This window comes from Tachypleus tridentatus, chromosome 7, assembly GCF_004210375.1.
Source record: "Tachypleus tridentatus isolate NWPU-2018 chromosome 7, ASM421037v1, whole genome shotgun sequence".
Taxonomy (NCBI): Eukaryota; Metazoa; Arthropoda; class Merostomata; order Xiphosura; family Limulidae; genus Tachypleus; species Tachypleus tridentatus.
Window position 1 is genome coordinate 9,605,855 of NC_134831.1, and position 19,893 is coordinate 9,625,747.

A 19,893-nucleotide genomic window follows, 5' to 3' on the forward strand; every position below is an offset into this window, starting at 1 on the left:
ATTAACATTTTACTCAACAAAAGTGAGTCTTAAACTATACAAATTAATCAATCAAATTATACAGGACTATGTTGTTACAGTCACACCATATGCTACAGCCTAATGTTTTTCTCTCTCTCTCTCTTCCTAAAAGGAGACCAAAAAACAATCACTTCACTACTTAGTACTAAAGCTGTTATTTAAATATATTTTTTTAAAGCCTTCAGTTGTTTTGGGTTTTTTTCACACTGATAACATCATTCAACTTCATACTTTATTTTCTCAATGCAATAAGTTTACTCCTCAGTAAAAAGTAAACTAATTAATGTACACTTAAGTGCTTTTTTATTATACGTACAAATTGGAGGCTGTGTTTCCTGATTTTGCGAGTAATAACTCTGTGGTTGTGTTGGGATGGGTCCACAAGGCGTTGATGGAGCACTAGGCTGTTGCTGCTGAGAAGGTGGTGGCACAGTTTGAGGCGGGTGCTGTATGGTGCTGTTGGGAGAAGCAGCTCCAGCTAACAACCGGAAAACATTATTACAAACATTATAAACACTGTTCAAAATAATCATTCAGATGTGTGGTATGGTTAAGATATTTTAACAGAAAGTGAAATGTAAGAAACTCTTATAAGTTAATGCTTTATAAGTTTAGATTTAATTATTAAAATTATATTAATTCACAAAGATGCAACTTCCACAATTTTATGATGTAAATTTCACAGATAACCAAAGGATTAATGAAAGTATATTCACAAAGTCTAGTACTGTTTTGTTTTAGATAATACTCACGTGTGAATACACCTTTACTAATCCCTTGTTTATCTGTGAAATTTACATCCTAAAATTGTATATCAAAATATTGTGGAAATTGCATATTCGTGAATTAATATAATTTTAATAATTAAATTCAAACTTATAAAGCATTAACTTTAGGGTTTCTTACATTTCACTTTCTATCAAAATATCTTAAACATACTACACATCTGAAGTACTTCAACTGAACATTGCCATAAAATTGCTCTTTAACTTACCAGATGGATATACACATACCATGCATCTGAAGTACTTCAACTGAACATTGTCATAAAACTACTCTTTTTCAGCCATATTTATATAAGAATTCCTTTGTTGTATTTAGATGAATGATTTACAGTCCACATGATTTAATATTCATTATTTGACCTGAAGTAATGAATCCTTTTCTGCCAAAATAAGGACATCAAAATTCAGGTTAACTTACTATACCCCACATATTGCTCTCAACCAATAGTATCTCAAGATGGGTGACTGATATCATGAAGAAAAATTATTAAAATTAAATATTTACTAAATGACTATCACCAACTAAAGTATCCAAGACAACCAACAGTTCTCTCACAGAGAAATAATTCACTACTGGTACCAACCAATGTGAGTGACATGATTTAAAAAAAAAATAATCAAAATTACATAAAACAGAATAAACAACTATACAGACTGAAAAAAAAAAAGCAATAAACACAATAAAACTGACCAGCAGCTTGATGAACACTGGCTCTACCAAAAGGATCAGCCTGCGATTGTGGTGGATGGTGTTGTACAGTTTGTGGCCCTGCATGTTGAAGGGTTGGTACCCCACTCGGTCCACATTCCAGCTTTCCGTACTCATTTTTCACTAGTCGATTTTCTGTTCCTCCAAAGACAGTGACTGTTTGTTGTTGGCCTTGATATGGGATCATACACGATTCTTCTTGTCAGATCAAAAGTTTGTCACAGAAAACCAATCTATTGACTTACATTTATAAATGAAAAACTGACCAGTGAAAAATCCAACGGGCAAAGCCTGGGTAAAATGTTAACAATGTAATAGAAAACATGGTACAGTTACTTTCTAACATGATACTTACTAATCCCATTTCTTACCTCTTATGTAACTATTGGATTGAGGAATAATTTGTGAGCATTTTTTCAAGTTAAACAAATATATTCATAAATGAAATGCTTTCTCAAAATATTTCATGTCATTTGGTAGATAATCTTTTGCTCTAATAGATGGTGTGTTTGATTTTCATATGTCTTTAATTTTTGCTTTCATTTTCAGCTCATTAAATGGACTGTCAAGTGGACAAAATCGAGCATTTTCGACACTATCTGCTTTTCGCATTTAATTTCTTGCAATTTCGTTTAAAACAATGCATACTATATACCTAGGTATTACATGAAATAAAGTATCATAATAAATGTTTTGGGTGTAATGTGTTCATGCATTGAAGTATTGTATAGTCTTGCATGTAATGCTTGTATGAACTTATTTAAAAATGCTCACGAATTATTCCTCAACCTGATAGTATCCAGGTTTCAACAAAAAATCTCCACTTGTCTTACATTATCAGTACCTAGATAAAAACTAGTTATCTCCACTTGTCTGTTATCAATATCTGGATTCATACCAGTTATCTCCATTTGTCTTACATTATAAATACCTAGATTAATACTAGTTATTTCCACTTGTTTTACATGATGAATACCAAGTTTCATACTAGTTATTTTCACTTCTTACATTATCAAAACCTAGCTTCATACTAGTTATCTCCATTTGTCTTACATTATCAATACCAAGATTAATACTAGTTATTTCCACTTGTTTTACATGATGAATACCAAGTTTCATACTAGTGATTTCCAATTCTTACATTATCAAAACCTAGATTCATACTAGTTATCTCCACTTGTTTTACATTATGAGTAACTAGATTCATACTAGTTATCAGTAACTGCATTCATACTGGTTAGTTGGTTGGTTGATGTAGTGTTTTATGGCACAAAGCAGCTAGGCTATCAGTGCCAAACATCCAGTAAAAAAATAAAAATAAATTTAGTAAAATTCATAAAAGGAAATTAAGATAAAACAATAAAAAGTTTAAAAAAATCAAAAACAAATAACATAAAATGTTTACCAATGCTTACATCTGGTCTACAACATCAAGAGAAAAACTACAGTAATTCAAATTGTAAAGGACTTTCTGTAATGCGAGTGTAATAATCATAACTCACCAGGAAAACTAACAGGTAAAGTACAAAAACCACCATGGTAGGATCAAGTTCTGCGAGAGCAGTGAAAGAGGGCAAGTTTGCCTGATCCAGCTATCACCGGAGCACTGGGTCGAGCTGCACTTATCACGGCCAGTCTCTCTCAAGATTATAGGAAAATGATCACTGCCCTGTGGATTATTGTCAACCCTCCATGAAAAATGGGAAAACAATGAAGGGGAGAAAACTGAGAGATCAGTAGCAGTAAAGAACTGACTAGGCACATGGAAGTAAGTAAAAGAACCAGTATTAAAAAAAGAAAGGTTGTGATCAGAGAGCATATGCTCTACAGAGCAGCCCCTCCTATCAATATCAGCACTTACCCAGAGGGGATGATGTCCATTCAAGTCCCCTAGGATTAAAAAGGGAGATGGCAACTGTTCAATGACAGCATCAAAGTCTGATTTATCATATGTCTCTCTAAGCAACATGTAGAGAAAACAAACAGTAATGGTATGACATCAAAACACTGATTGCTTCCTACCATCCTGTATGTCTTTCCTTACAAGAAACATTTCTGAAACCTGCTGATACAGTCATCTTTCGATGTTGACAAGAAAACCCACTTGTAGAGAAATATATATGTAAAAACGGCTGATTTGGGTTGAGACATTTTTTTATGTGGAGGAGCGAACAATGTTTTGACCTTCTTCGGTCATCATCAGGTTCACAAAAAGAAAAGAAAAGAGGTAACTGACCGATAGCTGACCACATGTTTGAAGGGGTTGTGTAACTTAGTATATGAATGTAGATGGTGTGCTTAAATGTTTAATTATATAAAATTATTAACATAGACATAAAGGTGTTCCTTTGTATTGATTTATTTTGCACTTGAGTTGTTGTATAAGTAAGACTTCTTTAATTTTGCGTTTGTTTCTTTATTTAGTATTTTGGTGTTTTCTATAATTATGTTGTGTTTGTTTTATTTGCAGTGTTCAAAAATGTGTGAAGGTAACTTTTTGTGTTCTTTGAATCTGGTTTCCATTTTTTTACTTGTTTCTCCAACATAAAATTTGTAGCAGTTATCACATTGTATTTCATAAATAATGTTGGTGTGGTTTTTGTCAGTGTAGTTTTTACATAGTATAGACCTTAGTTTTGTGCCTTGTTTTTGAATAAATTTAGTATTAACATTTAATCACCTTTCGGTGGTTTTCTTTGTACAGAAATGACAGGCGGTGTGATGGATGAGTACATGAAGGGGTAGCACTGTTGGTTAATCAGCATGTGCCAACCCTGTCTTTCCCATTTGACATATCCTTGGAGGCCGTAGCCATTCATGTTTCCATGGGTCATACCATCACTATCTGAGGATATGCCTGTACCTGAAACCAAAGGAAGTGGATCTTGGGATTTGTTGCTTAATGCTGATCAACCAACAGTGCCACCCCTCTATGAACTTACCCATCACACAGCCTGTCATTTCTGTATAAAGAAAACTGCAAAAAGATAACTGTATCGGCAGGTTTCAGAAATGTTCCCTGGAAGAAAATAAAATAGGATGGTAGGAAGCAATCAGTATTTTGATGTCATCCAAATTAGAAAGTAAACCTCGACAAGTTCCATTGTATCAGAGTGGCCATTTTTATTTACATGTAGGCAAATTGGGTGGAGAACCCTTCTGTTTACGACCATGTCTTTTTTCCTTACTTTCTTTATTCGAGTGAGGTCTATCGACCTCCATGGATCCTTATCCTGTGTTGAGTGGACAGGTTTTGCTGTTGGAAGGGGATTCCAGAGACTGAGAACGTGAACGAATGATTGTTTTGCATCTTGGGGTGAGAGAAGAAGATGAATAGGAGGAAATGCCTGTACCTGGAACCAAGGATGTGGATCTTGGAGTTTGGTGGAATGTATATCAAGGACAGAGATAGGTGTTGAAGTTGATTCATCAACTTTCTTAACAACGGAGGTCAAAAAACTTTTCATTTGTTTGGAAAACGATTCTTTAGGAGGCACAGAGTGATCTGTCTTTACTCCCACATTAGTTGTGAAATGAAGTGCAGCAACATACATCCGAGATGAGGTGGTAGAAAGCAATTTTCGAGCCTCAGGATAGGTAATGTTATGAATTGTTTTCAAATGCTGCAACTCTTTTTCTTCCAACTATTTAGGGCAAGAACAAAAGTAGTACAGGTGAGAGCCATTGCAACTGATGCAATGAGGGTTCATATCACACTCATAGGCATCATGGTCCTTGCCACTGCAACAAGCACACGTCATGGAACCATGACATGACGTCTACGAGTGACCGAACCGTTGACACTGGAAATATCGTAGAGGGTTTGGAATGTAGGGTTGTACTCTGCAATTAAGATAACCTGCCTTGATGGTGGCAAGCAGATGTGGTGATGTAAATGTCAGAATGAGGACATTGATTGGCACCATAATTCCATCTCTGCGAGTGGAGCTATGCCTCACTGCAGGAACTCCTTGGGTGGAGAAACAAACGAGAATCTCTGACCCTGGGATGTTCTTCAAATCCCTCTCAACATTAACTCCTCATGATGAATTCAAAGTAGCATGAGGCGTAACCTCAATAGGTATATCCCAATTGCCTTTGAATGCAACAGGGGTTAACTGTTGAAATATGGATGTTTCCACCAATATGTCACTAGACAAAGTGTTTTTACTGACTTTGGAGAGCCAGCAAGTCCCTCTAGTCCCTTCTGAATGAAAAAGGGAGACATATGCCCTAAAGGTTTGTCTGAAAGTGAGTGCAACATAAGAAAATGAAGTACAACATGTGTTACAGATGTTGTAGATTGCTGCTCAGAATCTTCAAGATGTGGGTGTTTACTTATGGACTGTTTTTTCACTATTTTATTTAAGTGTTTATTTCAATAATTCAAAATAAAAAAGAATATTTCAGTGCCTATTGCCCTCACCCACAATGGAGCCCCATGAGGGAATGTACTACAATGTCAAACAAGGACACTGCAGCAACGCCAGGGTTTCATGAGCACTATACCCAAACACCAGCACCAGATACAATGTCCACAACACCTGTTGAGAACATCCAACACTGGTACTTGGTTGACCCTAGCCCAAGTGAACCAACCGATTGACCCAAGGGGGGGACCACCCCAAGGCCACCTATCTACAGGAATTCAAGGCCAAAGTGGCATGTTAGGGTTGGATCCATCAACCACCAGGATCCTCTCCTCCTCTTTACAGGTTGCCACGCACGGCAAACAGTGGGTCAATGTTTAGATCCCAGAGGAGGTAAACTGAAAGAACAGAAACTTCCCTGGGAGGTCTTCTCACCACGTATAGGAATCCACATCAAGGGGCATTCATACTAGTTATCTACACTTGTCTTAAGTTAATACCAATATTCATACTAGTTATTTCCAATTTTCTTAAGTTATCAATAGCTAGATCCATACTAGTTATTTCCACTTGTCTTACATTATCAATACCTAAACTCATACTTGTTATCTCTACTTCTCTTGCATTATCAATACCTAAATTCATACTAGTTATTTTCACTTGTCTTTCACTTGTCTTACACTATCAATACCTAGATTTAAATTAGTTATCACCATTTGTCTTAGGTCATCAATACCTTGATTCAAATTAGTTACTTCCACTTGTCTGTTATCAATACCTAGATTCATACTAGTTATTTCCACTTGTTTTTGGTTATCAATATCCAGATTTACACTGACTATATATATTTTATACTGTAAAATTTGTTTCAACAAAGTGAAATTGAGGTGATGTTATTAGGCCTATTATTTTACAAATTAGAGATGACATTGTTAGGCCTATAATCTTACAAAGTGAAATAAAGATGATAATGTTAGGCCTACTATTTTACAAAATGAAGTAGTGCTAATGTTATTAATTAAACCTGTGATAGTATTTAACAATGCATAATAGCAACATTATCATAGTGATGTGACTGTAGTTTACAAAATGGATAAGCAATGACAATTTTATGCCTATTATTTTACAAAATGAACAAGTGCTAATGTTTTTTTAGGGACTGTGGTTATATTTCAGAATTAGTGTGTGTGAAACCTAACTTTCAAAGAAATGCTGTATCACAGTACAATCGTGTCATGTATTGACTCTTATTTTATTATAAACTTACCAAAACAACACCTAAATGCTCTATGGTTATCATGCTTTATATATGAAGTATGTATGTTTCTTTTCTGAGTTATTAAATTTTTAATACAAATACAGAAGTGGCATAAATGATGCAACCAGACTGTAAAGCATTAGTAACAATAAAACGAGTTTTACCATTACTTCTACCTTAATATATCTTGTCTTAATAAAAACATACCTGATGTTTCACCTGAATGCTGCAGTGTTAAGCCTGATAAATCTAGTAAAAAAACAAAATTATCATAGCAGTTCTGTCAACCCACAAACTCAAATAAGATACTAAAGGTAATACAGATTCATAGAAAGATCTTAAATAAGAAAAATAATTCATGTTGTAAAAGTAACAAAAACATTAATAACTAAGAAAATATTAAATAAAACAGAAAAAAATAACAGTTTTTCTATCTACTTATAACTTCAAGCCTTCTTTTAAGGTTAACATTTTCATAATTGAATATGTAATTCTAATAGATTCTCTCTTCACACAGAAATTCTGTTTCCCTCCTGCATCTGACTATGATATTTGCATGCAACTAATCTCAAGTCAATTCTAACCTAACTTCATGTGTTTAACATGAGCTGCATTGGTTTATGATGATGTCATCATGTGACAACAGCCCTTCACCAATAGGATGGTGACAATTTCCATGTACTGTAACTCCAAATATATACTTGCACTTGTGAGAAATTCATTCTTAGGCAATGAAAAAAAGGTGCACCAGAAGAGTGGAAATACAGTTTTGGATTAGAAAAATATTAATTTCAGAGGTATCTTACCTTTACACACAAATGCGAGAACCCTACAATGAAGTGGTGGAGGGGTTAGCATAAAATTACATCTACAAGTTCCTTTCAGAAAACATCTGAAGAGAGAGTTTGTGAAGTGTGACACCCAATGAAAGGAGCTCCAAGGGGAAATGTCTGTGGAAGATCACATCTCATCTCAATCACAGTAGGCTATTTGCCCGAGAAGGGAAGGAAAGACAAAAGAGCCTAAAATGTTGTAGGGATGGATGGATTGTGATCAGGACCAACCAAGACCTACACACAAGCAGTTGGCAATTCAGTATATAGTAGTCCAGTCAGGATGCAATCAGGCCATACAGCATGTGCTCACTAACTCTGATTACAAGCAGAGGACACATTAGCTGTGTAAGGGATGACCTATACTACAGTAGCAGAGCAACCACAATCCATTTTTTCAATGTATTATGTTAAACCTAACCATTAAAGACTATCAATGGTCCACCACCCCAGGGCCCAGGAACTGGTAAATGAACACACCTAAAAATATGCAAAAACACATTAAGGTCTTACATATCAATAGGAATTGAGCAAAGTCTATGATGAAGGAATGGGAGACAATAAAATAAACATGCCACTACAGTCAAGGTTCAACAACAAAAACATTTTAATCACAATAATACCATTTACAAATAAATTCAACACAGTTAATAAATTAGGGAATGCAGAAAGTAGTATTAGCATTACCTAGTCACCATGACAATTTCTCAAGTACAGGAGTGGGGTACTTCGTATTCAAGGATAACAAATCCTAAGAAAATCTCCAATGGTCTTGTCAGGTCCACTGGATGAGGCATGTGTTCATGCTCAAAGTGAAAAAAAGATTCCTGAGAAGAAAGAGACCCTAAACACAAAATAACCTCTCATGCAGAATGAGAAATGCTAATTTTGGTGCTCAGACACTCCATATTTCACAGATGAAGATGAGGAGACTGAGCTAAGTGGAACAAAATTTGTCAGACTGTACTCGAATATCTTGATAACTCACCCCAATGAAGCAGTCTACTGTAGAAAAAGAGGAGTTGGAAAAGAATAGGTTAAAAGGGGTCAGTCATCCAAATAGTCCCAGGCCATAAGAGTGCCAAGTGAGGATCCTACTAAATTGTTTGAAAATACAGGGGTAAATGTTATTTTAAAAGAATTAAAAGATTCAATTCCAGTGTAGGAATTGTAGAAAACATCTGGAGGATGAAAGAATTGGGATTTGAAGGAAGGCATCTGACACACTGACCTTGGTCATCAATAATCCAAAAGAAAGGGACCATCAGGGAGAAAAATTCTCCTTCAGAAATTGTGGAATGACCAGAAATCCATTAAGAGAAGAGAGGGAGTTGATAAGTAGAGAAAAATTGTGGGTAATGACCTGAAGAACCCATTTGTCAATACAGAATTGTGACAAGGTTTGCAAACCAAGAAAAAAAAGGAAAACAATGGTCCCAAATTGACAGGATAGTCACCAATGGGGTGTTACATACATGAAAGCAGTTAGTAAAACAGGAAGAGGAGGAAGGACTAAAAGGTGTAACAGAAAGTTAAGGGCAGACTGATCCATTAAAAAAAACTGAGAGTTGAATGTTAAGTTTGAGAAAGGCAATAAACCGGGGAGGATAAAGATGAGTGGTGCCAGGCTTCCCAGTCTTAGGTCTTCAGCAAATAAAAAGCATCTCTGAAGATGTCAGAGATACTTCTTATTCACTGAAGACCTAGATCAGTAAGGCATGTACCCTTAAGAACTCAGCAAGCATGATAAAAAGAAGAGAATGAACCTCCCCTGACACCCTTTCTGGAGCATGACAAATGCCTAATATATAAAACAAAAAAGTGCAAGGAAGAGGAGTAGAGTAAAAGAGTGCAAAGAAAAAACCCAATACATGAAAACAGGGCACAAGAGAACAAAAGACAGGGGGATCCCTCACCAAACAAATAATAGAGACTCACAAACTGAAAATCAGAAGGTAAGGAGGACAGTGCATGTAAAGCTGTTTATGAAAGCAGTCAGCATGAACTCAAATGTCAGACAAGGGAGGAAATACTATATAATATCAAGGATTAAAATCGGGGAGTGAAGATAAAAAGGAATCACAAGACACAGACAAAACAAAAAAGAAAGATACATACCCAAGAAAGTAAGTTCTGAAACAAAAGGAAAAATTAAGGTCTTCCCTCACCTGTTTGCAAGGTACCCAAAGTAAAACTACATGGAGGGAAAAACCACTAATTTATTTTTCGTGGAAAACCTCAAATAAAGAGAAAGATATGACTGCTGAATGTAAGGATCAACACATAACTGATCTCACAAGATGCTGTACAACAGTAGTAACTTCATCAACAATGAGCTTCCTGAAGCCACAGTAGAGAAAGGACTTGTAAAATCACCAAATACAGCAGGCAGTTAAGTCACCACAACTCAAGAATTCATAATAAAAATTAAAAAAATAAGAAAAATAACTTTTGAAAAAAATAAGACAAAGAAAACAAAAATCAATGTTGCATTATCAAACCCAAAAATCAACAACTTCAACTCAAACAAGCTACTGTACATGGAGGTTGTGTCACCGTCCTTTGGTGGTGGTATACTGATGCATTATGATATCACCATACCATAGCATAGTTCCCATTAACACACTCAGTCAATCTGACCAAATTAGTGATCTAAAACTGGCCTTAAAGTTTTATTACTAATAACTTTTAATACGTTCTGTTGCAAAGAGATTTCCAAAATACGTTTCATTTGAAAACCGAATTTTGTTTCCATAATCTCTAAAAACCTCCCAAATACATTTCAAACATTTTTTTTGTATAACTTTATATTTTATCTGTTATTTTCTCTAACCTATCAACATATGCATTTGGTTAAATGAACAACATTGTAACCAACATAGAAAATAGGAAATAATTCTAAATTACTCCCTTTTATTTTCTACAATGACTGCAAATTGTAACAAGAAACCACATCTGTTTATCCCAAATAGCTTAAAGCTTGTAACAACATACATCTGTTTATACTTAAATGTTAATGTTTTATTGCCTTTTTGTGCAAATAATAATACTGCCACACAAGTTATGAATCACTTAACAAATGTGCAGCTGTACTATATTGAATCACATAATAAACAAGATGCTGGCAAACACATTCAATGAAGAATTATTTTTTCTTCATTCTCTCTAATCTAACACGTCTCTTATTCTTACATTTCTCTAACTTTTATAATAATAAATAAAAGACAGATAAAAAAAATGAGAAATATAGTACCCAAATTATAGGTTTTCTTTCTTTTTGCTGTTAACTGCCAATGAAACTTAACCCTATATTTTTTAATACTAATGGTAAAATTGCAAAAAAACTATTTACTTAATTACAAAATGCACTTAAGAATATAGAATATTAATACATAGAAAGCAGTCAAGCCTTATAAGTATAATTTTCCTGGCTCCTTACTATGCAATAAGATATGTTAAAAATTCATGTAAGCTCATTGATGTTTCCCAAGAAAATAGTTTGAACTGGAAGAAAGAATTCTCTGTACAGAAAACAACACATCATTTAATGTATTAAAACTGACTTCGTATTGCCTATAAATAATGTAGTTTTAAACAAAAAGAAAACTATTGGCACTTTGTGAAAAAAAGGATGTGATTTGTGGGTGTAATTTTTCAGTTTATGTCTCTGTACACAAATAAGACTAAAGGCTACACAAATTATGCTTTGTCTCACTAATAACTACATTAAAGGAGTAATTTATGCTGAATTTTTTAATTTAGCTGGACAGTAAATAAATTAATGAAAAGCAAAGACCCAGAATGAAAACATCACAATTCTTACGCTAGGGTAGATTGAAGATTGTCAAAGATTTATCATCCCAGTCAGTCAAAAATTCACCCAAAATTATCAGTGATGTCGAGAAAACCCACTTGTAGAGAAATACATATGTAAAAACGGCTCGTTTGGGTTGAGAAAATTTTTTACGTGGAGGAGTGAAAATTGTTTTGACCTTCTTTGGTCATCGTCAGGTTCACAAAGAGAGAGGTAACTGACCGGAAGCTGACCACGTTTGAAAGGGGTTGTGTAATGAGTGTCAAAATGTAGAGGGCAGGCTTAGATGTTGAATATACAATTTTATATTATTATTATTATTTATTTTTTTTTTTTATATATTATAGAAAAGACATCAACATGACAAACCGTTTACTAACCTCATAATTAACAGATCCGACCGACAATTAAACACAGATGAGATACATTTACTTAACAAAGGACTCAACTTCACCTAGGTACATTCCAACCTCAGAAATAAAAACATGTTTAGAAGATCTAGCCAGGAGACTTGTGATACTTTCCACAGAAAACAAAAACAAGAAAACAACCAACAGAAGGAAGACAACTTGGACAATTTTATTGACATCCAACAGCCAAACTTCCCATGTAAAATTAAAAATTTATATTTCCCAGAAACACCTAAAAACAACATCTTAAACAATTTATTCAAAGAATTTTCTCACAAAACCATTACAAAAAGACATTAATTCCATTAAAAACCTAAAACGAGACAAAAACATAAAAATTCTAAAAGCAATTAAAGGTAAAGCTATAGTCACAATGAATACGAATGAATAATTCAAAAAATGAAGAACATCCTATCAGACACTAACAAATTTAAACCAATACACACAAATCTAACAAAGACACATGAAACACAACTAAACAAAATACTACTAAAAATGCAAAAAGCCAACACAATTTCACAAACACTTTATTCCTACCAACGTAAAACTGACTCAAGCACACCACAAATATACGGCATCCTCAAACCTCAAACCAGATTGTCCATCACGACCAATAATGTCCACATATGAATCGTTTAATTACAATCTTGGTAAATACATAGCATGGGCATTCTCCAAATATGTAACATCAGCCAGCTCATTCATCAAAGACTCTTTGAATTTCATGTCTAATCTAAATCAACTTAATCATAAAGCCTTAATGGCCAGTTTCAATGTTATATCCCTCTTTACAGAAATTCCAACCACTGAAGCCTGCAAAATAGCCTTAGAACTCTACATCCGAGACCCTAACCCATCTATAGACATTCCCAGCAACCCTCATAGAACTCACCACGATGAAGACAAACTTCATGTTCAACAACCACAACTATAAACAAACAAATGGCCTAAGTATGGGCAATCCAGTATCACCAGTTCTAGCCAATATTTTTATGACACAAGTAGAAACATAAGCAATTAACACAGCATTACATCTACCACTACACTGGTACAGATATGTAGACAACACGATTGCAGGATTCACATCTACAGAATACACACTTCATTTTTCAATCACATTAATTCTATACATCCCAACATCAACTTCACATGTGAACAAGAAGGAAGCAATCAAATATCATTTCTTAACCTCAAAATTACAAGAACCGATACACAATTTAAAACAGAAATCCACCGGAACATCACCCATACTGGAGTACACATTCCTTGGGACTCGGCACATGAAACAACACAAAAACTCAACATACTAAGAAACCAAATAAACACAACCATAAAACTATGCTCACTAGATAAAATTAACAATGAATTAGACAAAACAAAACAATACTTCATCAACATCAATAAGTTTCCTCCACAAACCATAGAAAACATTATACGCACACACCTAGACAGAAAGCAAAATCAACCAACAAAAGTAAATATATCTCACGGATCAAAAAATCATGAAACCATATACTGCTGCATACCATATATTCCCAACATCAGCAGAAAAATAACCAACATTTGGCAAAAACTAATAACTAAATAAGACATTCCAGTTAATACCAAATTTATTTAAAATCCAGGCACAAAACTGAAGTCTATACTATGTAAAAACTACACTGACAAACATCACACCAACATTATTTATAAAATACAATGTGATAACTGCCACGACTTCTATATTGGAGAAACAAGTAGAAAAATGGAAACCAGATTTAAAGAACATAAAAAGTCATCTTGACACATTTTAGAACACTGCAAGTCAAATAAACACAACATAACCATAGAAAACACTCAAATACTAAATAAAGAAACAAACATAAACAAACGCAAAATTAAAGAAGCCTTACTTATACAACACCTTAAGCCCAAAATAAACCAATACAAAGGAACACCTTTATACCTATATTAATAAATATAATCCAACATCTAAGCATGCCCTCTACATTCTGACACTCATTACACAACCCCTTTCAAACATGTGGTCAGCTTCCGGTCAGTTACCTCTCTCTTTCTTTGTGAACCTGATAATGACTGAAGAAGGTCGAAACGTTGTTCACTCCTCTGCGTAAAAAATTTTCTCAACCCAAACGAGCCATTTTTACATATATATCACCCAAAATTAGTTCTTTTGCAAAAAATATAAACTACAGAATCATATTTTACACAGATAAACATAATGAAAAATCAGATAACACGACTTTTGTATAAAACACAGCCATTTCAAAATCAGTTTATACTTTTGTGCATCATAAGTATGCAAGAAAGGAAGCTGCAACATGTTTACACTGTAATCTTCCAGTTATATGTACAGAAATACAATGTCATGTTATCCCACAAAGTAGATGTAAAGTAGTGCAAAACATTCAAAAGCCAGTAAAAAAAAAAAGAGAGAGAGAGATGGATGATCAGTGCTTAGTGGAGATAAATGAAAGAGGTTCACTGATGGACTGGATGGCAGCTCAGATAATGAAACAGGTTTTTTCAGTAATACACTGACCATTCTTGATAAATTTAAGAAAATGTCTGTGATCTTCAATATTGATATCTCACTCAGTGACTTTCCAAAGATGGAATCAAAGGAGAAATGTTCAGCCTGGGAAAACAATACTGATAACTTTACAAGTGTTTGTCATCTTGCAAGAAATGGAGCTCTTAAGTCAGTGAGTATAGCTGATCTTGCTTGAAAATCCACAATGAATAGACGATAGGAACAATTTGGTCTGTTAGCTAATACAGATGTTCAAAATATGTTTGAAGAGAGCCTTAAATGACAATCACTTCATGATTTAATAGAGAAGAAAGATGCTTTACCTCGGCAAGAAAATCATGAAGAAGCAGAGAACCAAGAGTAACAGAAAGGACAAAGCAACTCCCTTGTCCTTGTATGAAGAATGGTGCCTGGCAAATTGAAATTTGACATTTTCCTAAACTGAAAATGTATTTCCAATAACACTCACCTCCACTGACAGTTTCAGCTATTAACTGACTGCCAGAGTTTCAATTTTTGGCCACCTTTTGATTTATTTTTGCTTGCTCTGGTCTTTCACACTCACTCAATTGTCCTTAGTGACGTATTCTCCACCTACGTCAATCAGCCCCTTAAACTGATACCGTACACAAGCACCTTGTTCTCATAATTTTATAACTTTTTCAAGACTGACACCATCCCAGTCTCTAACACCGTTCGTAGAATTGATTGATTGATTTAATATTTTATGGCACAAAGCAGCTAGGCTATCTGCGCCAAACGTCCAGTAAAAAGGTAAAAATAAATTAAATGTAGTAAAATACATAAAAGGGAATGAAGGTAAAACAAAACATCATTGAAAAACAGAAAAAGTATAAAATCAAAGTTGACACCTAGTCTACAATGTTAAGAGAGAAAGCAGAGTAAGAGAAGTTGTAAAGGACTTTCTCTAGCAAAATGGTAATGAGCATAACATGCCAGGAAGACTAACAGGTAAGTACAAGAACCACCGTCAGTCACTTGAAGTTGGCCTTTCCAGTCCTGGTTCCGGGTTATGTTGTCATAACAGCCATTATCAAAAGGCAAAACAAGAAAAGTGTTAAAAGACATATAGCAAAATCATAATAAAAATCAGCCAAATGTCCTGTAAAAAGGTAAAAGTAAAGTAAATGTAGTAAAATTTGTAAAAGGAAACAAAGGTATAAACAAAACATAAAATGGCGAAAACCAATGTTGACATTCAGTCTACAAAGTTGTAAAAGACTTCCTTCAGCAGAATAGTAATGATCATAACCCGCCAGGAAGACTAACAGGTAAGTACAAGAATCACTGTCAGTCACCTGAAGTTGGTTTTTCTAGTCCAGGTTCCGGGTTATGTGTCATTATGGCCAGTACTAAAAAGTAAAGCAATAAAAGTGTTAAATGACATGCAGCAAAAGTGTAATAACAACTCGCCAGGATGACTAACAGGTAGTTCAAACAGCAGTGTTAGTCACCTGAAGTTTGCCTTTCCAGTAATGGTCATAGTGGAGAAGAAAAGGAGTGTCAGCAGAGGTAAATACTATTGGAAATACAATTTTAATATAGGAATCTATTAACTTACAAAACATACTTTTTACATGGATAATGCCCTCACTGGGCCCTCTACCTTTTCAGTATGGGATTCCAGGAACAGGTTTCAATCCCAAGTTGTGGAACCCCAGCTAGTTGCTTGGGGCTGGAATTAAGGGGTCTTGGTACCTATATCCCACAACGGTGGCTAGGGTTATTGGATAACACCATTATATATAGATATATTTTCAACTGGATCTGTAGACATAACACAATACATTTGGAATCACTAGAATCCCGACAAAAAAGTAAGCAACACTGAAACAAGCTTCTCTACCTGAAGAAGCCTAAAATGCAACAACATAGGCTCAAAATTATGGTATTGTGTATGCATAACTCAACCAAAGGAACACAACTCATCCAGTTTGGAATTAGAAACATTCATTTTCATTCCTCAACTGAGTGAGCAAGGAGCTTCTACTTGCCACAGAATTACTGAGACGATGTGGAACACTGTGCTGAACCTAGAACCCAGGATGAAGCCACTCTGTATTTGGAATAACAAGAGGATAGTGAAATGCCTTCGATGAAAAGTGAATTGAAATGATATTGATAAAAAAGAATGGCGATGTACACCACAACTGGATAACATAGCATCAAACCTAAACCAGTATTACAAGTAGGCTAATGCTGCTCTTTCCATCATCTAGGAAAAACATCCAAGGTTGGTTGATTGGTTGATTTGGTGTTTTATGGCACAAAGCAGTTGGCTTTCTACACCAAACATCTGGTGAAAAGTTAAAATTAAAGTAAATTTAGTAAAATTTATAAAAGTAAATTAAGGTAAAACAAAACAAAGTTTTAAAAAAACATAAAACCAATGTTTACATCTAGTCTACAACGTCAAGAAAAAAACTATAGTAATTCAAGTTGTGAAGGACTTTCTGTAACGTGACTGTAATAATCATAACTCGCCAGGAAAACTAACAGGTAAAGTAGAAAACCACCATCAGACACCTGAAGTTGGCCTTTCCACTCCTGGTTCAGAGTTACTTGACGTTACAGCCATTTTCAAAAAGTAAAGTAATAAAAGTTTTAAAAGACTTGTAGCAACATTTGCCAGGATAACCAACAAGTACTTCAAACAGCTACGTTAGTCACCTGAAGTTAGCTTTTCCATTCCTGGTTTCGAGTTATTTGACGTTACAGCCATTTTCTAATTTCAAATCGAACCAGATAGACTTTGATTCTTAAAAGAGAATCACATTAAAAAAGGTCTAATGTATAAATTAAAAAAAAAAACTTAAATAGCATTAAAAAGATGAATGGCCTTTAAAAAACTAAAAACATTACCAAGGTGGACAGCGTCACCATCACTAATAACACTGTCTAACATTATGGACAAACTTTGGAACAGAACATGTTTAAAATGGTGCTGTCATTGAGAGTTGTAATGACAGCAAGAAGGTAAAATGGGTCTCATTGTGACCTGAGTGTTACATAGACTACACACTGGTGCATCAGTTCCATATAAAAGAAAATGATGAGCTAAAACACTGTGACCAATGCATTGTCTAGTTAGAACAACTTCCTCTCTGATCCTTATGGAAGCAGGACAGCCAAAGTCCAATATAGGGCTTTATTTGGAAAAGCTTGTTTTTGCCTTGCTCATTCCAAGTGGACTGCCAGCTGACATGGATACAGTATCACAGTCCATGTATGAAACAGGCAGAGTGATGATAGTGCCAGAGCAGATAGATTTAGCTGCGATGTTAGCGAGCTCATTCCCGCGAATACCAACGTGGCCCGATATCCAGAAAAACTGGATAGAAGTAGATGTTAAAGAGAAATGGGCCAGTTGGTTTTGAATATCAGCAAGAACAGAGAGTGAACTGATGTGAAGTGATCCGAGGGTCAGTAGAGAACTAAGGAAGTCAGTATAAGTAGTGCAGTTTGAATACTGCTTAGCTTTTATGTGATCCAGGGCAAGAGAAATGGCATACAGTTCAGCAGTGAACACAGAAGCTGTAGAGGGGATTCCTGCACACAACAAGAATGGATGGATGGTTCGAAAGATGTTCAGCTAATAACAGACAGTATTTACAATAGAGAGTGTCTGCTTTTCTCAGATGACTTGAAGATAGGTCACAAATGGGGACAATAAGAAGCCATGGTGGGATGGGCTGACCAGTGGATACAGCAATGTTATCCAAGGACAGACTCAATTCATCCAACTGTGCCTGGATAACGGAGCAATAGCAGATCATCTGTTCTGAAAAAGTATGGCCACCCACCGATGAAGGAACACACAATCTCAGGTGAGATGCTTTGGTGAGGAACAAAGTTTCGAAGTATATAGCAAAGACAGTTGCAAACAGCAGAGGTACAAAGAAGGTTCATGAGACTCTACGTATAAGCTTTGAACTGAAGAAATATGGAACGACCCAGTGCAGAGCTGAAGTCCTTGATGATGAATGGGATCCAACACCTTTAAACCCGATGTCCTGGCAGAGTCATAGATCAACGATCCATAGTCAAGTTTCAATCGAATAAAAGCACAATATATCTTTAGCAAAAACATCGAGCCACTCCCCAACTGGTGGAAGATAGGACAAGGAGGATATTCAATGCTCTTGTACATTTCACCTGTAGCTGCTTGATGTGTGGTATAAAGGTCAACTTACTGTCAAAAAAAAAGTCCCAAGAACTTTGTCTCAGGGGCTACAGGCAGCACAACTTCACCAATATGGAGTTCAGGATCAGGGTGAATACCCCGTTGGCAGCAAAAAAGTGTGCAAATGGTTTTAGAGAGAGAGAAGTTAAAGCCGTTTGCTGTGGTCCACTTCAGTAAACAATTGAGGCACTCTGTAGCTGCTGCTCAAAATACATCATGTTCAATGACTGACATGAGATGTGAAAGTTGTTGATATAGAGCCCGTTTGCAATGTTGAGAGGAAGTTATTCAGCAATGGCAATAATCTTTATACTGAAAAATGTGACACTCAAAACACAGCCCTGAAGGACTCCAAGTTCCTGAAGAAAAGAACGTGAAAGTGTCGAACCCACATGAACTTGGAATCTCCTATCCATTAAAAATTTTTAAATAAATATGGGCAAATGGTTACATAACCCATATATATGGAAGTCTCGCAAGATACCATGTTGTATTCAAACCCCCTTCTCAATGTCAAAGAATATGGACAGAAGATGTTGTCGTTTGAGAAAGGCTTCTCTGATTGACATTTCAAGTCAAATCAGGTGGTCCAGAGTGGAGCTCTGTCTTTAGAGCTTACTCAGGTTGGGCGAAAGGAGGTCGCTTGATTTGAGGTACCAAACAATATGAGCATTAAACATTGTCTCTAAGGTCAAAGCAACTGGACAGTAGGTTGAAGGAATCTTGGGATCCTTCCCAGGTTTAGAGAAAGGTAAAACAATAGCTTGGTGCCAGGCATCAGAAAGAACCTCCTCCTACTAGATCCAATTAAAAACAATCAGAAGAATATCAAGAGAAGCAGGAGATAGATAGCACAGCATTTCATAGTGTGCATCATCAGGTCCAACTGATGTACTGTCAGACCGATGAAGGGCCAGTTTGATTTCCACCAGTGTAAAGGGAAGATTATATCATAG

The 19,893-nt window shown here is 35.4% G+C and overlaps 1 protein-coding gene across 10 annotated transcripts in view; it reads right to left on the reverse strand.

Annotated features, from left to right (window-relative positions):
• LOC143255071 (mothers against decapentaplegic homolog 4-like) overlaps window positions 1–19,893 on the reverse strand; it is a 61,692-nt gene that overhangs the window by 25,620 nt on the left and 16,179 nt on the right. For 6 of the 10 annotated variants that reach the window (XM_076510129.1, XM_076510126.1, XM_076510131.1 and 3 more), the window contains exons 4-6: window positions 7,351–7,392; window positions 1,498–1,686; window positions 338–499 (exon numbers count right to left, since the gene is read on the reverse strand). In XM_076510129.1, the coding sequence (XP_076366244.1) occupies window positions 338–499; window positions 1,498–1,686; window positions 7,351–7,392 (393 nt within the window). Of the gene's footprint in view, window positions 1–337; window positions 500–1,497; window positions 1,711–7,350; window positions 7,393–19,893 lie in introns of all 10 variants that reach the window. The other 4 variants (XM_076510125.1, XM_076510122.1, XM_076510124.1 and 1 more) reach the window with 1 other exon arrangement.